The following is an 18,073-nucleotide window of genomic DNA, read 5'->3' on the forward strand; positions in this document are numbered from 1 at the left end:
CCTAAATTTATCCAAGTATTGTCCTTTACTGTGGTTGGGGGCGGAGAAGAGCTATCGTCAGATTCTTAAAAAATAAATAAAATAAAAAGCATGTCTGCTAGACCAAAGACAAAGAAACAGATTGAACAAATTAAAGTTATTTTTGAATTTCTTTATTTTAAGTATCCTGTCTTAGCCTACAGGTTGTAACAAAAAATGTTGTATTATCTTACATTTTAATAGACATTTTCCTTATAATCAATAAAATAAACTTATCATCAAATATCTCATTACTGGGTGATTCAATTTTTAAAACATTATGTCACATTTAAAACACCGACTTCAACTTTGGAAATATCATGTGCTTTTGCCTGAGAAGGAAAAGAAAATACTTGATGTAAATTAAAAGGCCAAAACTGCTGAAGGTATTACTGCTTGTGTTAGGCAAACAATTAAAAAGTTTCTCCTCTAAAAAAGTACTCTTGGAGATAGCTGGCAACAATGTTTTTTTGCATCTCTTGCCAATGAGAATTGGGGATAACAAAGATAATACTTCAAATGAGTTCAGGAAAGCTAATGCTGTTTTTTCAAGTCCAGAAATATCTGGTTGGAAAGCAATGGGTAACAACAGTGTTGTAAAAGGGATGCACTTATGCTGATTTTACACTGGACATTTGATAGGGCTGTATGATGTTTGGTTACAGTTATGCCTGCATGATAACGTTCCATTAGATGCTCAACACCTGAGATGAAGTCAAATAGGGAAACATTCTGTCTCACTGTGTAAAGTCTTTGATATGACCCAGATGTAGATTGGAATCCGCAGTCTTCCAGACTTATGACAGATGCTTTACCTCTTGGCATAGTTATTTATCTGTTGGGATAAATACTCTTGGAGATAGCTGGCAACAATGTTTTTTTGCATCTCTTGCCAATGAGAATTGGGGATAACAAAGATAATACTTCAAATGAGTTCAGGAAAGCTAATGCTGTTTTTTCAAGTCCAGAAATATCTGGTTGGAAAGCAATGGGTAACAACAGTGTTGTAAAAGGGATGCACTTATGCTGATTTTACACTGGACATTTGATAGGGCTGTATGATGTTTGGTTACAGTTATGCCTGCATGATAACGTTCCATTAGATGCTCAACACCTGAGATGAAGTCAAATAGGGAAACATTCTGTCTCACTGTGTAAAGTCTTTGATATGACCCAGATGTAGATTGGAATCCGCAGTCTTCCAGACTTATGACAGATGCTTTACCTCTTGGCATAGTTATTTATCTGTTGGGATTATCAACGTTGTACGTTTACCAAAGGGAGTCAATAAACTAATTCAGATTTTTAAGCACACATACATACATATGCATATATATATGTGTATATACATATAACAAATAAAACATGTGCAAATATAGCAAATATAATACAAATAGAATATGTCTGATATTATACACGCATCGTTTCAAGACAAAAGGCACCTGTAGATTTTTCCAAAGAGATCAGTCTGGAAGGGCTAGTACAACCACAGATCTCTGTTACTTTTGTGCTACTCCAAACATTTTTATCTTTTACTCAACACCTTACAGTTACATAGGGTGTGACAGATATTCGACTCAGGCACCGCATAGTTGCAAAGTCAAATTTGAAATCTTTAGGCCACTTTTGCATTTTGCTGGTTGCAAGAATACAGTTTAAACATGCTCAAGAGCTGGAAAAATTAACTTCTGACCAATTTATAATTTTCTTCTTTGACAAAATTGATTTATTTTCTCTCCATTTGGAACATTGAAATCCTAAACACAAAGCAGAAAAGCATCTTACACCAGTTTGTGAAGTTGCTAAACAGAAAAAAAGTCCTCTTTTGCCCCTTCTCAGTAAATACTTCTGCTTGCTTTAAGCTAGTGAGTAATGTAAAATTACATAACTAAGACTGGTTTTCATGCAATTGATATTTTTTCATTTTAAACATCAATTAAAACGTTTGATTTGTTTTGCATTTGTTAATGTTATTTAACCTTTTTTAAGTAAATACATTTTACATTCTTCTTATTATTATTATTGTTATTTTAGTTTTTTTTTTCCAGGTTAAAACATCTGCTTTTCGTTGTTGTTGTTTCCAAAAAATATATGTTAATAAAATTGATAGCTTATGACATGAAAGTAACCTGCGATTCTTTGTCTTATCAATATTATTTATATTAGTAACATAAAAAGAGCAACATTTTAGCACTTGGTAGCAGCCGCTTAAATCACGCAAAACAACATCCTGTTCTAACGGAAATACGTAACCCGGAAGTCCTCCTGTTTCCGCGGGTCTTTTGGGGCAAAAACAACTCCGTGCAACACACTGTCTAGAAATGGCGGGTAAGAGCCCAAATGTTTAATTATTTCGTCATTCGTTCTTTATTTGGATGCACTCTGTGACATTAATGAGTGTTTGCATTATACAACCTTGTTGTGGTTGCAAATTCAAGTGTGATTTCTTTAAAGCACTGGGTTAAGTAAGCTAACGTAACGTTATGTTTCTAAACTAAAGCAAATGGCCTGTTAAGCTAATGAGTAGCACTTGAAACGTGACCTAACCGTTGTGTATGGATGTATGTTCATATAACGTTCAATGTGCACTTCGTAGGTCCCGTGAATGATTTGATGGATGCTGGCTGTACGTTGGCGCTCATGAAATGATGTTGTGTTGTGATCTAGCTTATTCCTGGCTAACTCTGATTGCATGCTCACAATCAATGTCAGGAAAATGCAACATTATGTTATCATTACTAATAGAATATTACGAGCAAATTATTATTTTAAAGGTTAATCAGTGACTTATTCCTGTACAGTTTATATAATTTGTAAAATAAATACATAAATAAAAAGTCCTTTGTGATGCATACAAATTATTTAGCATGGTGATTTTCTTTTTAATTTCTCTTCTGTCCACCCAGGAGTTAACGCTATGGAGAAGAAACTTGCTGAATACAAGTGTGATACCAACGAGGCAATTTCCCTCAAAGTTGGTATGTGCTACTTGTTGCTTTCCTGTTATTGTAACCCTTTAAAAAAAAAATTCACACAATGTTTTACTGAAACTAAGATGAAGATGATGCTTTTTCACTTGTAGTTCGTTTTCCTGAGGATGTTGATGATGATAGCACCACATTTCACCCAGAGTTCAGCCATCAAGTATTTGGAGATGAGTAAGTACCATTACTTACTTTGAGGATAAAAACTTTATAACATTTTTATTGACAATTCTGTCTCAAAGAGTGTTTTATGCTCTGGTTGGGGATCAAGAATTATTTCACTTTTAAATTGATTTCATTTTGATTTACATCTTGAATTGAATTGATTTGATTTGTTTAAATATTGTTGTATTTATTTTTTCCTGAATCCAATTTTATTTGATTAAAAAAATGTCATGATTATTAATGATTTAAAGTTGAACATTTTTTATTCAAATAATGAAAATAATTTTTAGCTAGAAAAAAAACACTCATTGAATCATTTATCGAATAAATCAGTACTTAATTTTCTTAGAAAAAAAATCCAGTTTTGATACATCTATTTATTTAACTCTGCTCCACATTAAACAAGTTTTTATACAGTAAAATAAGGCACACAAGTAATCATTAATTTATTTGGAATTCCTGCTAATAAGATGGCACGTCAGTGTTGACCTGAAGTTTACATGTAATCATATCTGAGGAGCTTTTTATGGTGCACTGGAAATTTCCTGCCGGTTCTGTAAACATTCTTAACATTTTTTTATATTGATATTTTGTAACAGATTTTTTTTTTTTACTTCTACTCAAAAAAAAAAAGAATAACATAGTGCCATATCTATATTTATCTGTTTTTTATGCTTCTCATCTTGCTGGCTGTTTCATATTTACTCTGTTTGCACAATGCAGTGAGCTTCAATCAAACACCAGTTAGTGTGTAGAGGACAATAAACCGCTTTACGTGGCGTTTACTGTAAGCTTTTTTCATTTCTGTTGGTTTCCAGTATCTGTCAAACACACATTTTTGTTTGACATCAAAGTGAAGTGTTCTGATTGATGTCTGTTAGTAATATTTCTCCAAAGCTTTGTGAGAAAATAACATGTGCTATTTCTCGTTGGTTCAAAATAAAGAAAAAAATTAAATTGTTCTCTTTGAAAGACCGAAACATTTAACATTTTTTTGGTAAAATGGAAAGTTCTGTGTGTCCCTTGCACTTTGCATGTCCTGTGTCTGTCAGGTGTGATCTCTGCTTCTTAAGCTGTTGAAAAAGTAAACATCTTGCATTATCTGTTAATCCTCTCTTTTATCATCACTTTTGTGATGTTTGGATAAAATCCTGTCATTGTATGGAAGCGATTCTGTAGCATAATTAAAAATAAAAGTTAAAACCAGAAATGCTTTTTCATTTTCAAAATGAAGCTGCATTTTTGTATTCAAAATTAAAATGAAAAAGCAATCTGTCCAAATGCTTTTTCATTTTCTTCCTCAACTCTACTTATTCTGTCATAAAATGATAAATAAAATGGGTATTTGACATTTCATTTTCAAAAAGTTCTCTGGTAAATGTGTAGCAAAATTCATTTAGAAATTTCTAATTTGACAATTAAAATGGATTAATAGAAATGCTTTTTCATTTTCCAAATGAAGGTGCATCAAATGACTCAAAATTAAAATGAAAATCAATCCTTCAAAAATGCTTTTTCCTTTTCTACTCAAAACTGTTTATTCTGCGTCATAATTAAAACAAAAATGCAAAGAGGGGATTGCATTTTCATTTTCACATCCACCCTGCGAACATTGTCGCTTAATTCAATTTGACTTAGCATTTCCAGGGGCGATGACGTCGGTGCTTTCTCCGTGTGTCCGGCTGCTAACAGACAAAGACATGTCTAGGAGCAGTGCGGCCAGGCTTGTAGCTTTGTGTTAGCGGCAGAGGAGAGGGCTTTGTAACGGTTGTGCATTCCTGATGATTGTACACAGCTTCTCGGGACTATATAGTAGCATTTCCGCCTTCCGCTGTCCTCCTTCGGATGCACCGCGGTCCGTCGAAACTTCCCCCCGGACTAGCTTTGTCTTCATACCGGCAGCCGCATTCACATAGCGGAGCGCTAAGCCCGCGATCCGAAGCTCCAGATCGCCGAAGGCCGAAGTGCTGCTACGCAGATCTGAGAAACTCTAAAGCATCAAATGAATGTGTTTCCAGTGGTGTCCAGATAAAATAAAGGATGATGTTATTCCCATATATTTACATCCAAGATGCTCGTTGCCCGCACAGTTTTAAGTACCTCCACGGTAGGCCTGCACAATATACCGCAAATTTATCGTTATCGCAATATCCAGCTCTGCAATATGCATATCGCAAAAGACAGTGAAAATCACAATAAATCGTAAACCTTAAATGTGTTAATACAACCTTATGGCAGCTTGAAGCATTTAACGAATCAAATAAATCCCTTTATGCATTTGACCAATCGGATGGACGCCTTCACCTTGTTGACCAATTGGATGGAGGCCTATTATCTTAGATGTTTGTCTCCTATGTCAACGAGGGTCATTTGTTTATATACCGCAAATTATACCGTTATCGCAATATTAATCTTAAATATCGCATATCGCGAGTTTTCCTCATATCGTGCAGCCCTACTCCATGGCTAATTTTTTAAGCACATATTAGCTTAATGCTAACGCGTCTTTCGGGTCCTTGCAGCGAAGAAAAAGCACTGAACGCACCGATTTAAAAAAAAAAAAAAATTGAGCGAGCAGGCCCTTAATAATAATCATAACTGTAATAAAGCACATTTAGAAGATAGTCTCCTGCAGCTTTGCGCTGATTTTGCTGTTTGAGGACAGCTGGAGCCCCATCAACAGCTCCAGCAGATTTTGCCATGCTAAACGTTTGCTGGTTGGACCAACACGCGCTCATCAGGAATGCACAACCGTCACAAAACCATCTCCTCTGCTGCTAACACAAAGTATATATTGTATATATCTGGGTTACCGTCTTCTTTTTTTTACTTTGTTGAGGTCAAGAGCGGGGGAAATCTCAGAGAATGTAATAAACCAGTGGAAACAGCCAGAGTGTCCTATCGATGTTTACATTAAAAACATTTTAAAATCACAAACTGCTCCGCATTTGTTTATGTCTGATTGTAGAAGCATCTTTAGCACAAGTCTGTAACTCCAGGCCCAGGGGGCCCGTGTCAGACATGTTTTCTAACTAACCTGCCTGTTGGAGCTCCTTATTGACTTAACACACTTGAACCAAGTAACCAGCAGCATATGAGGACAGATTTCTTAAAAACATTTTAGTTTTTGTGGAGGAGGAGAGTTGCAACTGCAACCCAACCCAAACCGATGGAAATTTTGAATTTTTTAACTCATCTGCCGGATGAGGCAGCAGACGTCACCTGTGGGAAAATAAATAAATACAATAGCTGAACAAAAGTGTTGCACTGAGCTGGGAAATTTGAATCTAAAATGACTTACATTGATGCAAGAACTAATATAATTCTCTTTTTTTTGCATTATTTGCACACATAAAAACAAAGGTGTTGCTGACGGATAGAATCTCTGTTTTAAAGTGAGATGTTTTACCTGAAATCATCATCTAGTATAACTAAATAAACTAAATGAACATGCATGCACTCATTTAACGTGTTCTTAGGATGCATTGCATTTTACTTAGCCAGATTCCACTGAACTTAAATAAAAATCCGAAAATGTCAGTCTAAATTTCAAGTTTATGTCAATATTGTCTTTTCAGAATGGGATTTATTACAAAAACACATGTTGTCACAATGAATATCAAGTATCCTTTATTGATAAGTGTTTTTTTTTAAGCTTTTCATTATTAGCATGGATTTATTTATGTTTTGGTTCATGTTTTTGTTGTTTTAAAGGACTTTGTTTGAGTGTATTATAGACAAAAGATGCATTGAATGTTAGTTTCCATCATTCATGCTTTGACCTTTTTAATTAACCAGGACTGGGATTGGTAATTGTTGCTCTGCTGCTTTCAGTTTAAAGAGACTTTGTTATCGGCACATCCATTATTTCATCTAATAATAGTTTTGCATGGTCTCTCCTTCATGCAGTTGCACAATGATAAATCTATCGTTTATATTTCAAAGTGTTTGTTATATGTAATACTCCAAAGCTAAAACCCAGCATGAGGTCAGGGTAAATATTTTTTTCTTCTTCTAGAAAACAATTAGATTTTCTTTTCTTAGACTGACGTAAATTGAAGTCTTTTTATTTTTTACTGCATGAAGGAATGGGTTTTGGTCTTTGTGAGCTGCATGCTTGGATTAAAGTTAATTTTGTCGTCCCTTGTTTTTCGGCAGTGAGATTGCTTTTGGATACAAAGGTCTTCAGATCCAGCTCTTCTACACAGCTGGAAACCTGAGCACGCTCTTCAAAGTGAAATATTCCTCAAAAGTCACCGAAGCATTTGACTGCGTTGAGGTAAGATTTTCATGTTACTGTCACAACATTATCCGTGTTACCAGGGTTTGGATGAAACTGTAGATGAAACTGTGTGATCTTAATTGTTAAGCGTCAAAGCAAAAATCTTTGCAAAGCAAAAAACTTTTATCCCAGAAGCAGATGTGTGGTTTCTAGTAATACAAGATGAGAATATTTCCTCCGAACTTCACTGGAAAAAACAGAATCCGTTGAAAGTGGTCTGCTGGGTGACTACACCAAACCCTTCTCTTTTTTGAGAATGTATTTCAACTGTTAACACACCTCAAACATGTCTTTGTAGTTTCCTATTTGTCCAGGTAGATTCCATCAAAGGTAAAAGCAGTCAGCTGGACTTTTTTTTTTATTTTACCTTTTTTTTATTGAAGACTTTTCACCTCTGCTTTCTGAAAAACAGAGGGACAAGGGCTGTTGATACGCCTCTAGGAATAAGGCGTTTAAGATGTGAATGAAGGGTCACGTCTCCTACCACCTTCTGAGAAAGCATCTTCAATAATAAAAGAGAAACCAACAGCCTTTTTACCTACACCTCCAAGTGAACAAAGCCGTCACAGTTGGGAGTAGCTTAGAAAAAAAGCATAGTTAAAAACACACCATTGATCTAAAGGTGACTTAAAAATATTATGCAAAAACATAAAAAATGTATGCACTTAATTTTCATACTTTTTTCCCTTTTTGGTCTCATTACATGTGAGCAGCAGAGAATAAAACAGTGGGATTTTCAAAATAAAAGCTTGTTTTACAATACTTTTTACCTTTGGGTGTCCTAAGTCTGGATAAATGGACAGTACTAAAACGATAAACATAAAACCTATCCAGTGGGACTTAAAGGGTGTTGTAGAAGAGACAAAACTGGACTGTTTGTACTCTGTGTGTCTAGTTCTTCATGAAGAAGAAGCACTATGAATTAAAAAGACAGCAAATGGTAGACATTAGTGACCGTTTCTGGGTATTATTCCTGCGATTAAACCAGAATCGCATACAAAAAAACAATATTGTAGGAGCAAACTCCTCTGCACCCAGCATCTCCCCATTACTTCGTTCGCGTTTAAAATAAAACAATCCTTCTCCTTGGTTCTTTTTGGACATTCATCATATTATGTTTTCCCATGATGTACATTGTAATTTAGAGAGTTGGATGATAACAGAGCATGCAGGACGTGCTGCTCTCAGGTGGAAGGTTGTCTGCATGATTACACTGCACCGGAAGCTTTAAATCATCACCCAATCACGCCGGACAAGCAAATGACACGCCCACCTTCCACTGCGTTTATCCATAAACACAATTTATAGATCCAGAACTTAACACAGTTCTAAGATAAACGTATACTAGGCAATGTTACGCAACAAATAAATCAGAATGGTCAAGATTCATCATATAACAAATGGCTCCTACAGATATTTTTTAATTTATAAAAACCACCAAAAAGAACCCCACCAATGACGGGCTCAGTTGCATTTTACATTCAGCCAGTTTGCTGATACTTTGGAAGTATCAATAACACACACAATGCTAAGAAGAAGTTCTGAAATATGATAAACGTCAATGAAACCAATTAGAAACTGTTCTCAAGTTAATCTGTTGTGTAGAACTAGGTTTTATTATCCCACAGTAATAACATAATATGGATTTGTCCTACACAACAGTAAGTGCATTGCTGGAATATAAATCATGTAATTACTATATGAAAAACCATTATTATACCAGACAGACTGTAGATTGCTGAATTGTTTGCAAATACGAGAAACTTTACTGATTAGGAATTTTATTTTAACAAATGATGAAATCCAGAGGTGTTTTTGAGTCAGTTGGCTTTCTTCCTCTTATGTTGTCACTTCTCACAACGGACAGTTGACCTGTCATGGATCATTCTGCCATTTTTTTTTACCAAATATGAAGCTTTTCCGCATCATAGTGGTAAATATGTGCTGATTAAAAGAAAAAAAATGTGTACAAACTGAAAATGTGATAAAACAAAATGGACCAATGACCAACATGAAATGGACGTGTTTGTGATGCACTGGCTGTGCAGGTTGTACAAAAAAAAATAGCATTGCAAACATAAATAAACAGACTTGGTTGATAGTTTTAATGATCCTGGAGGAGCAGCTCTGCTCTCTTTGTAAAACTTCATACTTTTTTGTCCCTTTGGCCCACTCTCTTATTTACATATCAAGGGCTCATATTTGGACAAAAGCAGGCTCTAAAGGGGAATGCTTGTCCTGCTTTCTGCTTCTTTGAGACGTTACAAAAGACCACTGGCACCTTTTGAATGCGATGCAACAAACATGCTAATGCAGAAGCAGCAATTAGCCCAGGCTTGAGGTCAAATGATTCAACTCGAGGACATCTGTCCTGACTGTCCTGGTCCGAGCTGTGAGAACTGAGAGGAAGCGTGTGGAATGCTGTTGAATTTTAAGCTGATAAAGTAACAAACTTCAGGGGTTTTTTTCTTTTACAAATAAAAGAGCCGTTCCAGTCGCTGGAGATGAAGCTAAAATGTGATGTGCCACTGCTTGGAGTTGAGCGTTGACCCCTAAGAGTCGGTTCACCTTGTTAAGGGTTTGAGTGCAGCTGGCGTGGAGACAGAGAGCGATGGGGAGCAGCAGAGTTCAGGCTGCATCTGAAGAGGGTTTGTCTCTGAGTGCGTGTGGACGGTCGGGGTGCGGTGCAGCTGGCGAGGGACGAGGGGAGCGGCAGAGATGGAATTGATGCAGCTGCCGCATTGATAAAAGACTGATCAGAACTCACCTTCTCCCCTTTAAAAAAAAAAACCAAGCTAAAAGCAGCACGCTGCTGGAAGTGACCCAGAGATCCCGATTAACGCCAAAGTTTCCTTTGTGCAAATTGGCTTAAAACTCAAAACAATCTAGACATTTTTTATAAATGATATGAATTAGCTGTTTAAACAAGTAAACTTTGAGAAATGGAATTATTGCAGGTTTTCTCTGAACAGTAGATTAAAGAGATGGAATAACACTAATACAGCAAATTAGATAGTTTGTACTCCTTTTGTGGCTATTGTCAGAAATCAAAGACATTAACAAACTGCTCTAAAAGAACATTGTTTGGTTTTATTCACTCCGAACCAAGGCATCTATTCTGGATGGCTGTGCAATTTAGTGTCTAGTATGTAGGAGAGTGGCCGAGACAAAGCGATTTGTTTGTCAATGGCCTTTTAAGTGTGGTCCTAGTTCCCGAGAAATCTGGCTGAACAATTACAATGGTTAAGAGGTATTCAGCTGCAGGTGCATTACTTCCAGTTAGATATTAGCTGATGTCTGAAAGGAGGGGAATTAGCAGGATGTTGTATTAGCCTTTTGTAGTGCATTTTGCTCCGACCTTCTTCATGTCCCAGTTTTTAATGCCGAACAGCAAGGGTCTGTGTGCAGCCATAAAGCCCATCACACATGTAAATGGTGTGAAAGGGCTGCTCAGCAAAGTGTTCTCATGTCAATCCTAGTGGAAATGGATACAATGCAAACATTACAGCTGAACTAACCACACATTGCACTGAGTAAAAAGTCTGAGGGACGGACGCTTTTGTCTCTCGGGCTCTTTGAAAAACCGACGGGCAAATTCATTTGATTGGGTTCACTTGGCAGGATTAGAGGAGAGGCCTCTATAATGCATGGCCCTAAAGGTTTGTTAAGTTGGGGATCAAGTCATAAGATTTCATCTACTATTAGGAGGGAGGGGGGAAATGCATTTATTGTGGCAACTTCATCAGGTATTCATGGTTTAGCATAAGTAGTAAATGTATGGATTGAAGTGGGCTGGTAAAGGGGGCGAGGGGCGGGGGTGGGCTCTGCTCAGCTGACACTTGTAATTGCCTGTTTTCTTTCCAAAAAAACTAAACACACACTTGCTGGTTTAGCAGAAACGTGACCAAAGTGCGACCAGAAAGTTTTCCAGTCCGTCTGGTCTGATGAACTGTTGTGTTCTTCAGCCCGATGATGTGGAGGGGAAGATCCGGGAAATAATTCCCGCCGGGTTCACCTCGAACACGGATGACTTCACCTCGCTGCTGGAAAAGGAGGCCAACTTCAAGCCCTTTGGCACCCTTCTTCACTCATACACGGTCCACAACGAGGAGGCGGGAGAGTTCACATACCAGATTCACAAGGTACCTTCACCTCAGTTTCAGTTTGAAGACCCACTCCGACGAAATTCTTTGTTTTTAACATGTTCTCGTGGCGGGTTTTGAATGATGTATAAAGGAAATAAAGCTCCAACGTGCATTTAGTTGCGAATCAGGATCAGAGTTGTTTGAAAAAGGCCGTAGTTGTGATATTAAGCTCCCTGCTCTCCCTCTGCTTTGCAACAGAGAATGGAAGGGGGGCGGGGTTGCTCTGCGTCCACAGTCGTGCCCACAACAACGCTAAAAAACGGCATAATCGAAATGAAAAGACCACTGGGAACCCTTTAAAAATGGCTCAACACGTTATCGGAGCTGGTATTTGACGTCCATTTGGATCACTAAAATGATGATTTTCTTTTTCCCCCCGGGTCCATCCCAGGTGGAGATCAGCTGCCCCGGATTCCGAGAGTACCACGAGCGCCTGCAGACCTTCCTCATGTGGTTCATTGAGACCGCCAGCTTCATCGACGCCGATGATGATCGCTGGGACTTCTTTCTTGTGTGGGTGCCCTCCTTAATTGACACCAACCCCCCAGCTTTCAAACCAAAGCCTTTTTTGTGTCATTGAAAAACAAAGGCCCCCTTTGAGGCGCTTGTGACCAATTACCAGGCCAGTTTGATTATATTTCCCCCTGTAGGAGAATTGTTGATCAGGCAAGAGCTCCCTTTTGTGTTGAAAGCCCTTTTCAGATTTTTCAGGGGCAAGAGCTGAATTGAATACTGTTGTCTTTTGAAACTCCGAACAATGTCTTAACAGTAAAAAGAGCCTCTGCCAGTGTTTTCTTTACACTGGCACTTATTAAAAGTGACAATGGGGAAAATGGACTGGAGTGATTTTTGAGGAGCTCTAACCCTTCTCCAACCCCTTCTCTTCCTTTAAGTTGCAGTACTCCAATTAAGTGCTTAATGTATTCAGGTTGCAGCAGGTGTACCAATCGGAGGCTGGCTGCTCCAACATGCTGACGCGGGGCATGCAGGGAGGCTCAAATGAACACTGTGGACGAGCGTGTCTGTAATTGACCTGTTTGGCTTTTGTGTTTCATCTGCAGATTTGAAAAATACAATAAGGACGGGGAGACTCTCTACGCAACTGTTGGCTACATGACAGTTTATAATTACTACGTATACCCAGACAAAACCCGACCACGTGTAAGGTAATTGCTGGGGCAGCACGTGCCTTCCCATTCATTTATAGAAGAAAAGGGTGGAAAATTATACATTTCTTTATCGTCTTCCCAGAAAGCTCAAATTACTGGCTTATATAGCTCACCATTCAGGGCTATTTGTGTTTCAGTACCAAACTACAGTGATTTGTATTTGAAAACAAGTTTACAGATTAGCTTTAGATGGGATTTGCTGCATTGATGAATTAGTGCAACCTCATATTTTTTCCCTTCAATCCAAGAGCTTCAGTGTAAAGAAGCAACTTTGACGTTACTCGCATGGCTAATTTGGGTCCACGTTTCTCCCTTTTTATTGTCAACTTGTAACCGAGCAGCCAAATGCTGATCCTGCCTCCATTCCAAGGAGAAGGCCACGGAGCTCAGCTTCTGGAGGCAGTGCACAGGTTTTATTGCAGCCTGCCTAAAGTGCAAGATATCACAGGTGAGCATCTTTTTATGTCATTTTAATGTCAGGGAAAAGGTTGTATAGATGTTTAAGATTACTGCCTTTCCAGTAACAGTTGTAGTCATCCCCCTGCTGTTGGAGGTGATTTGCTTTGAAACTTGTTGAAGATGAAGGAAATGGAAAGCTCCTTTTCAAAATAAAAGCGGCAAGGTTGTGCAGTGGAAAGGCCTGACGGTTTCCTGCAGCCGCATTGTGGAATCCGGAAGGTAGTTCCGGTAGTTCTGGTAGTTGGAGGGAATCATTCCTATCCTGAAAACTGGATAAATCGGAGAGTCCAGGTTTTGTTTCCTCTGTCAAAGCACCCAGCATGTGTCACTGAACCATAAATTTTTTCACTGCTGTTTGTCTTTGATACAGTATTGATACAGTACAGTGAACAGTATTGCATTCAGGAAATCGTGTGTCTACTAATTTCATATTCTGAAATTCTAGACCCAATAACTTGTGTTATAGGGATGCCTGTTACTGTTGTGTTTGTCCCATAAAGTCTTGAATATTATTTTCCTTTCAAACTTATTTTAGCTAAAATAAATAAATAAAAACGGATTTTTCCCCCGACAATTTTTTGGTTTGTTTTTTGTCAAATCTATGTTGAGGACACTACTTTTCTAAAATGATCCGTTACTTTTTAATTCTTAAATGCAAAACTAGTGATGGTGTGAGGGAATCAAATAGTCATGTTATATGTTTTTTAATCTTTAACTTGGAGATCTTCCTCTCAGTATTCTGATGTCTGCCTGCAGCTGAAGACCCTTCGGAGAACTATGTGAAGCTGAGAGACTTTGTGTTGGTGAAACTCTGCCAAAACCTGCCGTCCTTCGCTGAAGACAAGCTGCTCCTGGGCTTCTCAGCGGACATGGTCCAAGAAGCACAAGACAAGCTAAAAATTAACAAGGTGCTGTGTAAAACCTGCAACTTTCAGAATTCAGTTTCACTTTTAATAAAATGCCAGTGATATTGAGAAACACAAAACACTGTTTTCAGCTTTTTTGGTATATTTGTAGATATTACAGACCTCTTATGGTGTTTCTCGATATATGTAATGCTGTATGTTTCCATAGAGGCTGCAGCTGCTGGACTACATTTGTAACATCCTGGTTTACCATATAAATTCCAAAAATCATATGAATCTTTTTTTTTTTTTTTCAGAAACATGCAAGGCGAGTGTATGAAATCTTACGCCTGCGAGCAACAGACATGAGTGATGAAAAACAAGCAAGAGAGTACCGATTAGAGGTGAAGAAGAGGCTCTTTGGACCGTACAGGGTGAGGTTATAATCATCATAAGCAAATGAGGAAGCTCAGAACAGCTCTGAAGATGGCATTCGGAGTTCTTCTCTGGTGTTTTTAAAATGGGTGTGAATGGGAGATGCAGTCCTGCGCCTCCCGTTTGCATGAAATTACAGCCATTTGATGGAGAAGACAAATACTACCTGTCCAGGATCTACTGGATCAGCTTACAGTCTTGTGTCGTCTCTTTTCTATTATGTTACCTTTTTTAATCAGCAGAAAAAAATTGATCTTTAGTTCTGTGAAAATTGATAGATTGCCAGCGCCGTATTGTTGCAGCTACAATGGAGCGCACCAGGCGTCTGCGGTTTTGCTGCTGCTGGAGCTTTTTTCTATTCAGGCACATGTCATTAGTCAGCATTTGCATTTCTTTGGGAGAAATCATTTCACAAGCGTGTGTTTAAAGCACTTTGTCAAAAAGCTGCTGCTATTCAGAATTCTGTGCTTTTCTAAAAGCAGTGCGTGTTTTTTTTTCTCGCTCTGTTTACTTCTGTGCCCCAAGCGAGTTTAAAGTAAAAGCTTAGTGAACAGAAACCATCTCAGGATTTGTCTTTATTCTGTGGTGGGAAACGCTGCATCGATCTGTGCACCAGAATAACTCTCGACATCCTGTTTGCTTATGACATTTTTGGTTTGGGCCGCTCGCTGAAACTTTGCATGCCATCCATTAGAGAGTTTGCTGTCAGCGGGGTTACCACACGTCTCAGAAAAAGGCCCGATCTGACATGGAAAAGGACCCATGTGGTAAAAGGGGGAAGAGGGAATTCCTTGGGAGAGTGGCAGCGAAAGATCTGGTGGCCAGATGCAGAAAGATAGTTTTTTTTTTTTTCCTCCCCTCAGGAGATGTAGCATACAGTTAGTTAAATGATAGAGGCTGCTGCCGTGTGAACTTGAGAGGGATTTCTGATCCTAAGTCCCCCCAGACGACATCTGCAAACACAAATTTTTTTTTTTCATAATATATGTCCTCCTAAACAAAATATTCTCATAACGTCAAGAAAGTTGCAAAGGAATACTAGTTTTTTAAAGTTTGTACCTTAAGAGGTCAAGCATTTGAGCTTCTCTCATTCCTTTTTCACCTTAAACTGATTTGAAGTGATTTTCTTGTGTTACAACGGCTATTTTCTACAAAGAAATTAGTCATTTTCCACTCGTGCCAAAAAGCTTTAAGGGTGAAAATCACTTAAATTGAACAAACGGGAGCATTCTTATTTTTAGACCCATCGCTCTTTGACCAGGTACTTTTTAGGAAGTAAACAGAAAACTCCTTCATGTTCCCCATCAGAAGTTTTTTCCCCGTTTCTTTCCGAGCAGCAGAACATTAGGAAAAGACCTGCAGTCTGTGACTGACATGGACAAAATACTTGGTTCCCCTTCTCTTAAAGTCCCCCTCTGATCATCTTTTGATCTATTCTATTCTTTTATTTATGATGCCAAATTTAGCCAAAACCAAAAAGAACGGTGTCTTTTTCTAGGACATAGTTTCTGCAGTACGGCAGGAGTTCATCAGAAATGTGCCTTTTAGTTGTGGAACATCCCCGCTCCCTTTCCCTTCCCCATTACTGAGAGCTCAGAGCACTGAGCTTGTGGCCTGTCCAGCGTTTTCACTATGGAACAGATGGGCTGGTTTTCTAACTGCACTTTTTTGGCTCCTCCGGTTTTTACAAAGATTTGAATAAAGAAATATTCAAAAATGCCATTTTAAGCCTCATTTTCTTTATATGTGTCCTCCATCATCAGAAAAATGCCACAAGAACATGTTAGAAATACCCAAAACATGATTTTCGTCTAAGTGGGACCTTGTTCAGGAAACTATCCCTAGTGTGAAACATGGTGGAGGCAGGGTTATGGTTTGGGGTTGCTTTGCTGCATTGGCTATAGAGTCTTAAATCTGTAAAAAGGTACAATATATAGTTCAAACAATGAAATATGTACACATTGTGCTGCCTAGAGTCAGAAAACCTGGTCTGTTGCAGGTCATGAGCTTTCCAACCACACATTGATCAAAATTAAACGACAGAAACGCCAAAAGAGGGCTCAGAGCAAATCATTGGACTTTTCTGATCGGCCTTCCTTGAGTTCTGATCTTAAATCCTATGGAACATCTGTAGATGTTTTTTGAACAGTAGTGCTTGTGGTGTTTGGTTCTGAGAAATGTACCACAGCTTTTTACATTTTAACACAAGTTATATCTGGAATACATTCTGCCTAATCTTTTGCTGTGTATAGATGGAATGAAAGATTTTAGGATTGTGAATTGATAAAAATGTCTGCCTTTATTTTTTGCAGAAGAACCAGAGGGAGCTTGCAAAAATGAAGAAATGCCTGCGGCCAGAAGAGCTGGTGTCCCACATGGGTCAGATGGACACTCAGACGCAGCATGAGGAGCTGGAGAAGAGCTATCAGGATGTGGTGGAAGGCTACAGGAGAATCATCGAGAGGATAGCCACACATGCCTGATTTGAGCAGGAGAATCCACAGAGGAGCTTCCAGGCGAGCTCTCGTCTCTACAGACTTTCTGCCTCAACCAAGAAGGAAGTTTCTGTTGAATCTTTTTGTAGTAGCTGGTGAGAAGGTTCCTACAGAAAAAGCCTGTCCGTTTCTCGACTGAGTATGATGCATTAGAGGAGGCGTTTCTGTTAGCTCTGTGTGTGAGGTTACATGTTTGATATTTCACAGGTGATACCAGGACCTCCATCCTTCTGCTTCTTGTCCATCATCAATGTTTTTAAAGATATTCTGTCAGCTGCTCTCAGAGTGTTATGAAGCACTTCATTCTGAAACTCAAAGGTGTTTTTGTATATTGTTCAAATGAGGCGATTCTTGATAAGAAAAAATAAACAAAATTTGTCTTTATTTAGATCGCGCTATCGTTGGTCATTCAATAATTTTCATTAAAAGATTAAAAATCAACTAAAACATCTAGGGGTGTCACCCATGCTTTGTTATAAAAATTATTTGGAAGAATATTCCTAGTCATCTTGCTGCAAAAAGGTGCTTGGGGTGGGGGGTGGCGGGGGGTCTTTTTGCATGACATTCACACAGATTCTGCAAATCTGACAACACTTCCTTCACATCGTGTTACAGAGCACTGAGGATCCTGGTACCATGCACCATGACTAATGAATAGACCGTCTCACCTGATAGGCTATCAGACGCTCCACGGGTACTGGGATTATTTTTCTGGCAGTTTTCAAAATAAAATTGACCATATTTGTAGTGACCACATTTTTTTTTTTTATTAAAAAAAACTGTTAGTGTTCATAAAGTATGTGTAACTGTTTGGAATCTGTGGAAAAGACAGAGCTACAGAAATTTTGGGAGTGTTTAACTGTAAATGGATAGATTTTTACCTACTTACAGTTCACTTTTCGATCACCTCAGTGAATCCGCTTTCACTGATTCGCACAGGTGGTTTGGCAGAGATTTTTACACCGAATCCCCTTCCTGACACAACCCTGTATTTTATCCTAGCTGGGGATAAATAGTTGGGCAGTAGCGCAAAGGGACTTGGCCAAAAACCCACACTGGATGATGCTCATTGCACC

The 18,073-nt window shown here is 38.4% G+C and overlaps 1 protein-coding gene across 1 annotated transcript; it reads left to right on the forward strand.

Annotated features, from left to right (window-relative positions):
- Positions 1 to 2,241: 2,241 nt before the first annotated feature.
- Positions 2,242 to 17,385, forward strand: hat1 (histone acetyltransferase 1). Its single transcript, XM_004081755.4, has 11 exons — positions 2,242 to 2,346; positions 2,925 to 2,996; positions 3,101 to 3,176; positions 7,326 to 7,446; positions 11,415 to 11,591; positions 11,986 to 12,107; positions 12,656 to 12,760; positions 13,105 to 13,211; positions 13,979 to 14,130; positions 14,385 to 14,501; positions 16,815 to 17,385. Exons 1-11 carry the CDS (start codon positions 2,340 to 2,342, stop codon positions 16,983 to 16,985), a joined length of 1,227 nt encoding a protein of 408 aa, XP_004081803.1. The 5' UTR covers positions 2,242 to 2,339; the 3' UTR covers positions 16,986 to 17,385.
- The last annotated feature ends 688 nt before the right edge of the window (positions 17,386 to 18,073 follow it).

The sequence above is a fragment of the Oryzias latipes genome, chromosome 21 (assembly GCF_002234675.1).
Source record: "Oryzias latipes chromosome 21, ASM223467v1".
Taxonomy (NCBI): Eukaryota; Metazoa; Chordata; class Actinopteri; order Beloniformes; family Adrianichthyidae; genus Oryzias; species Oryzias latipes.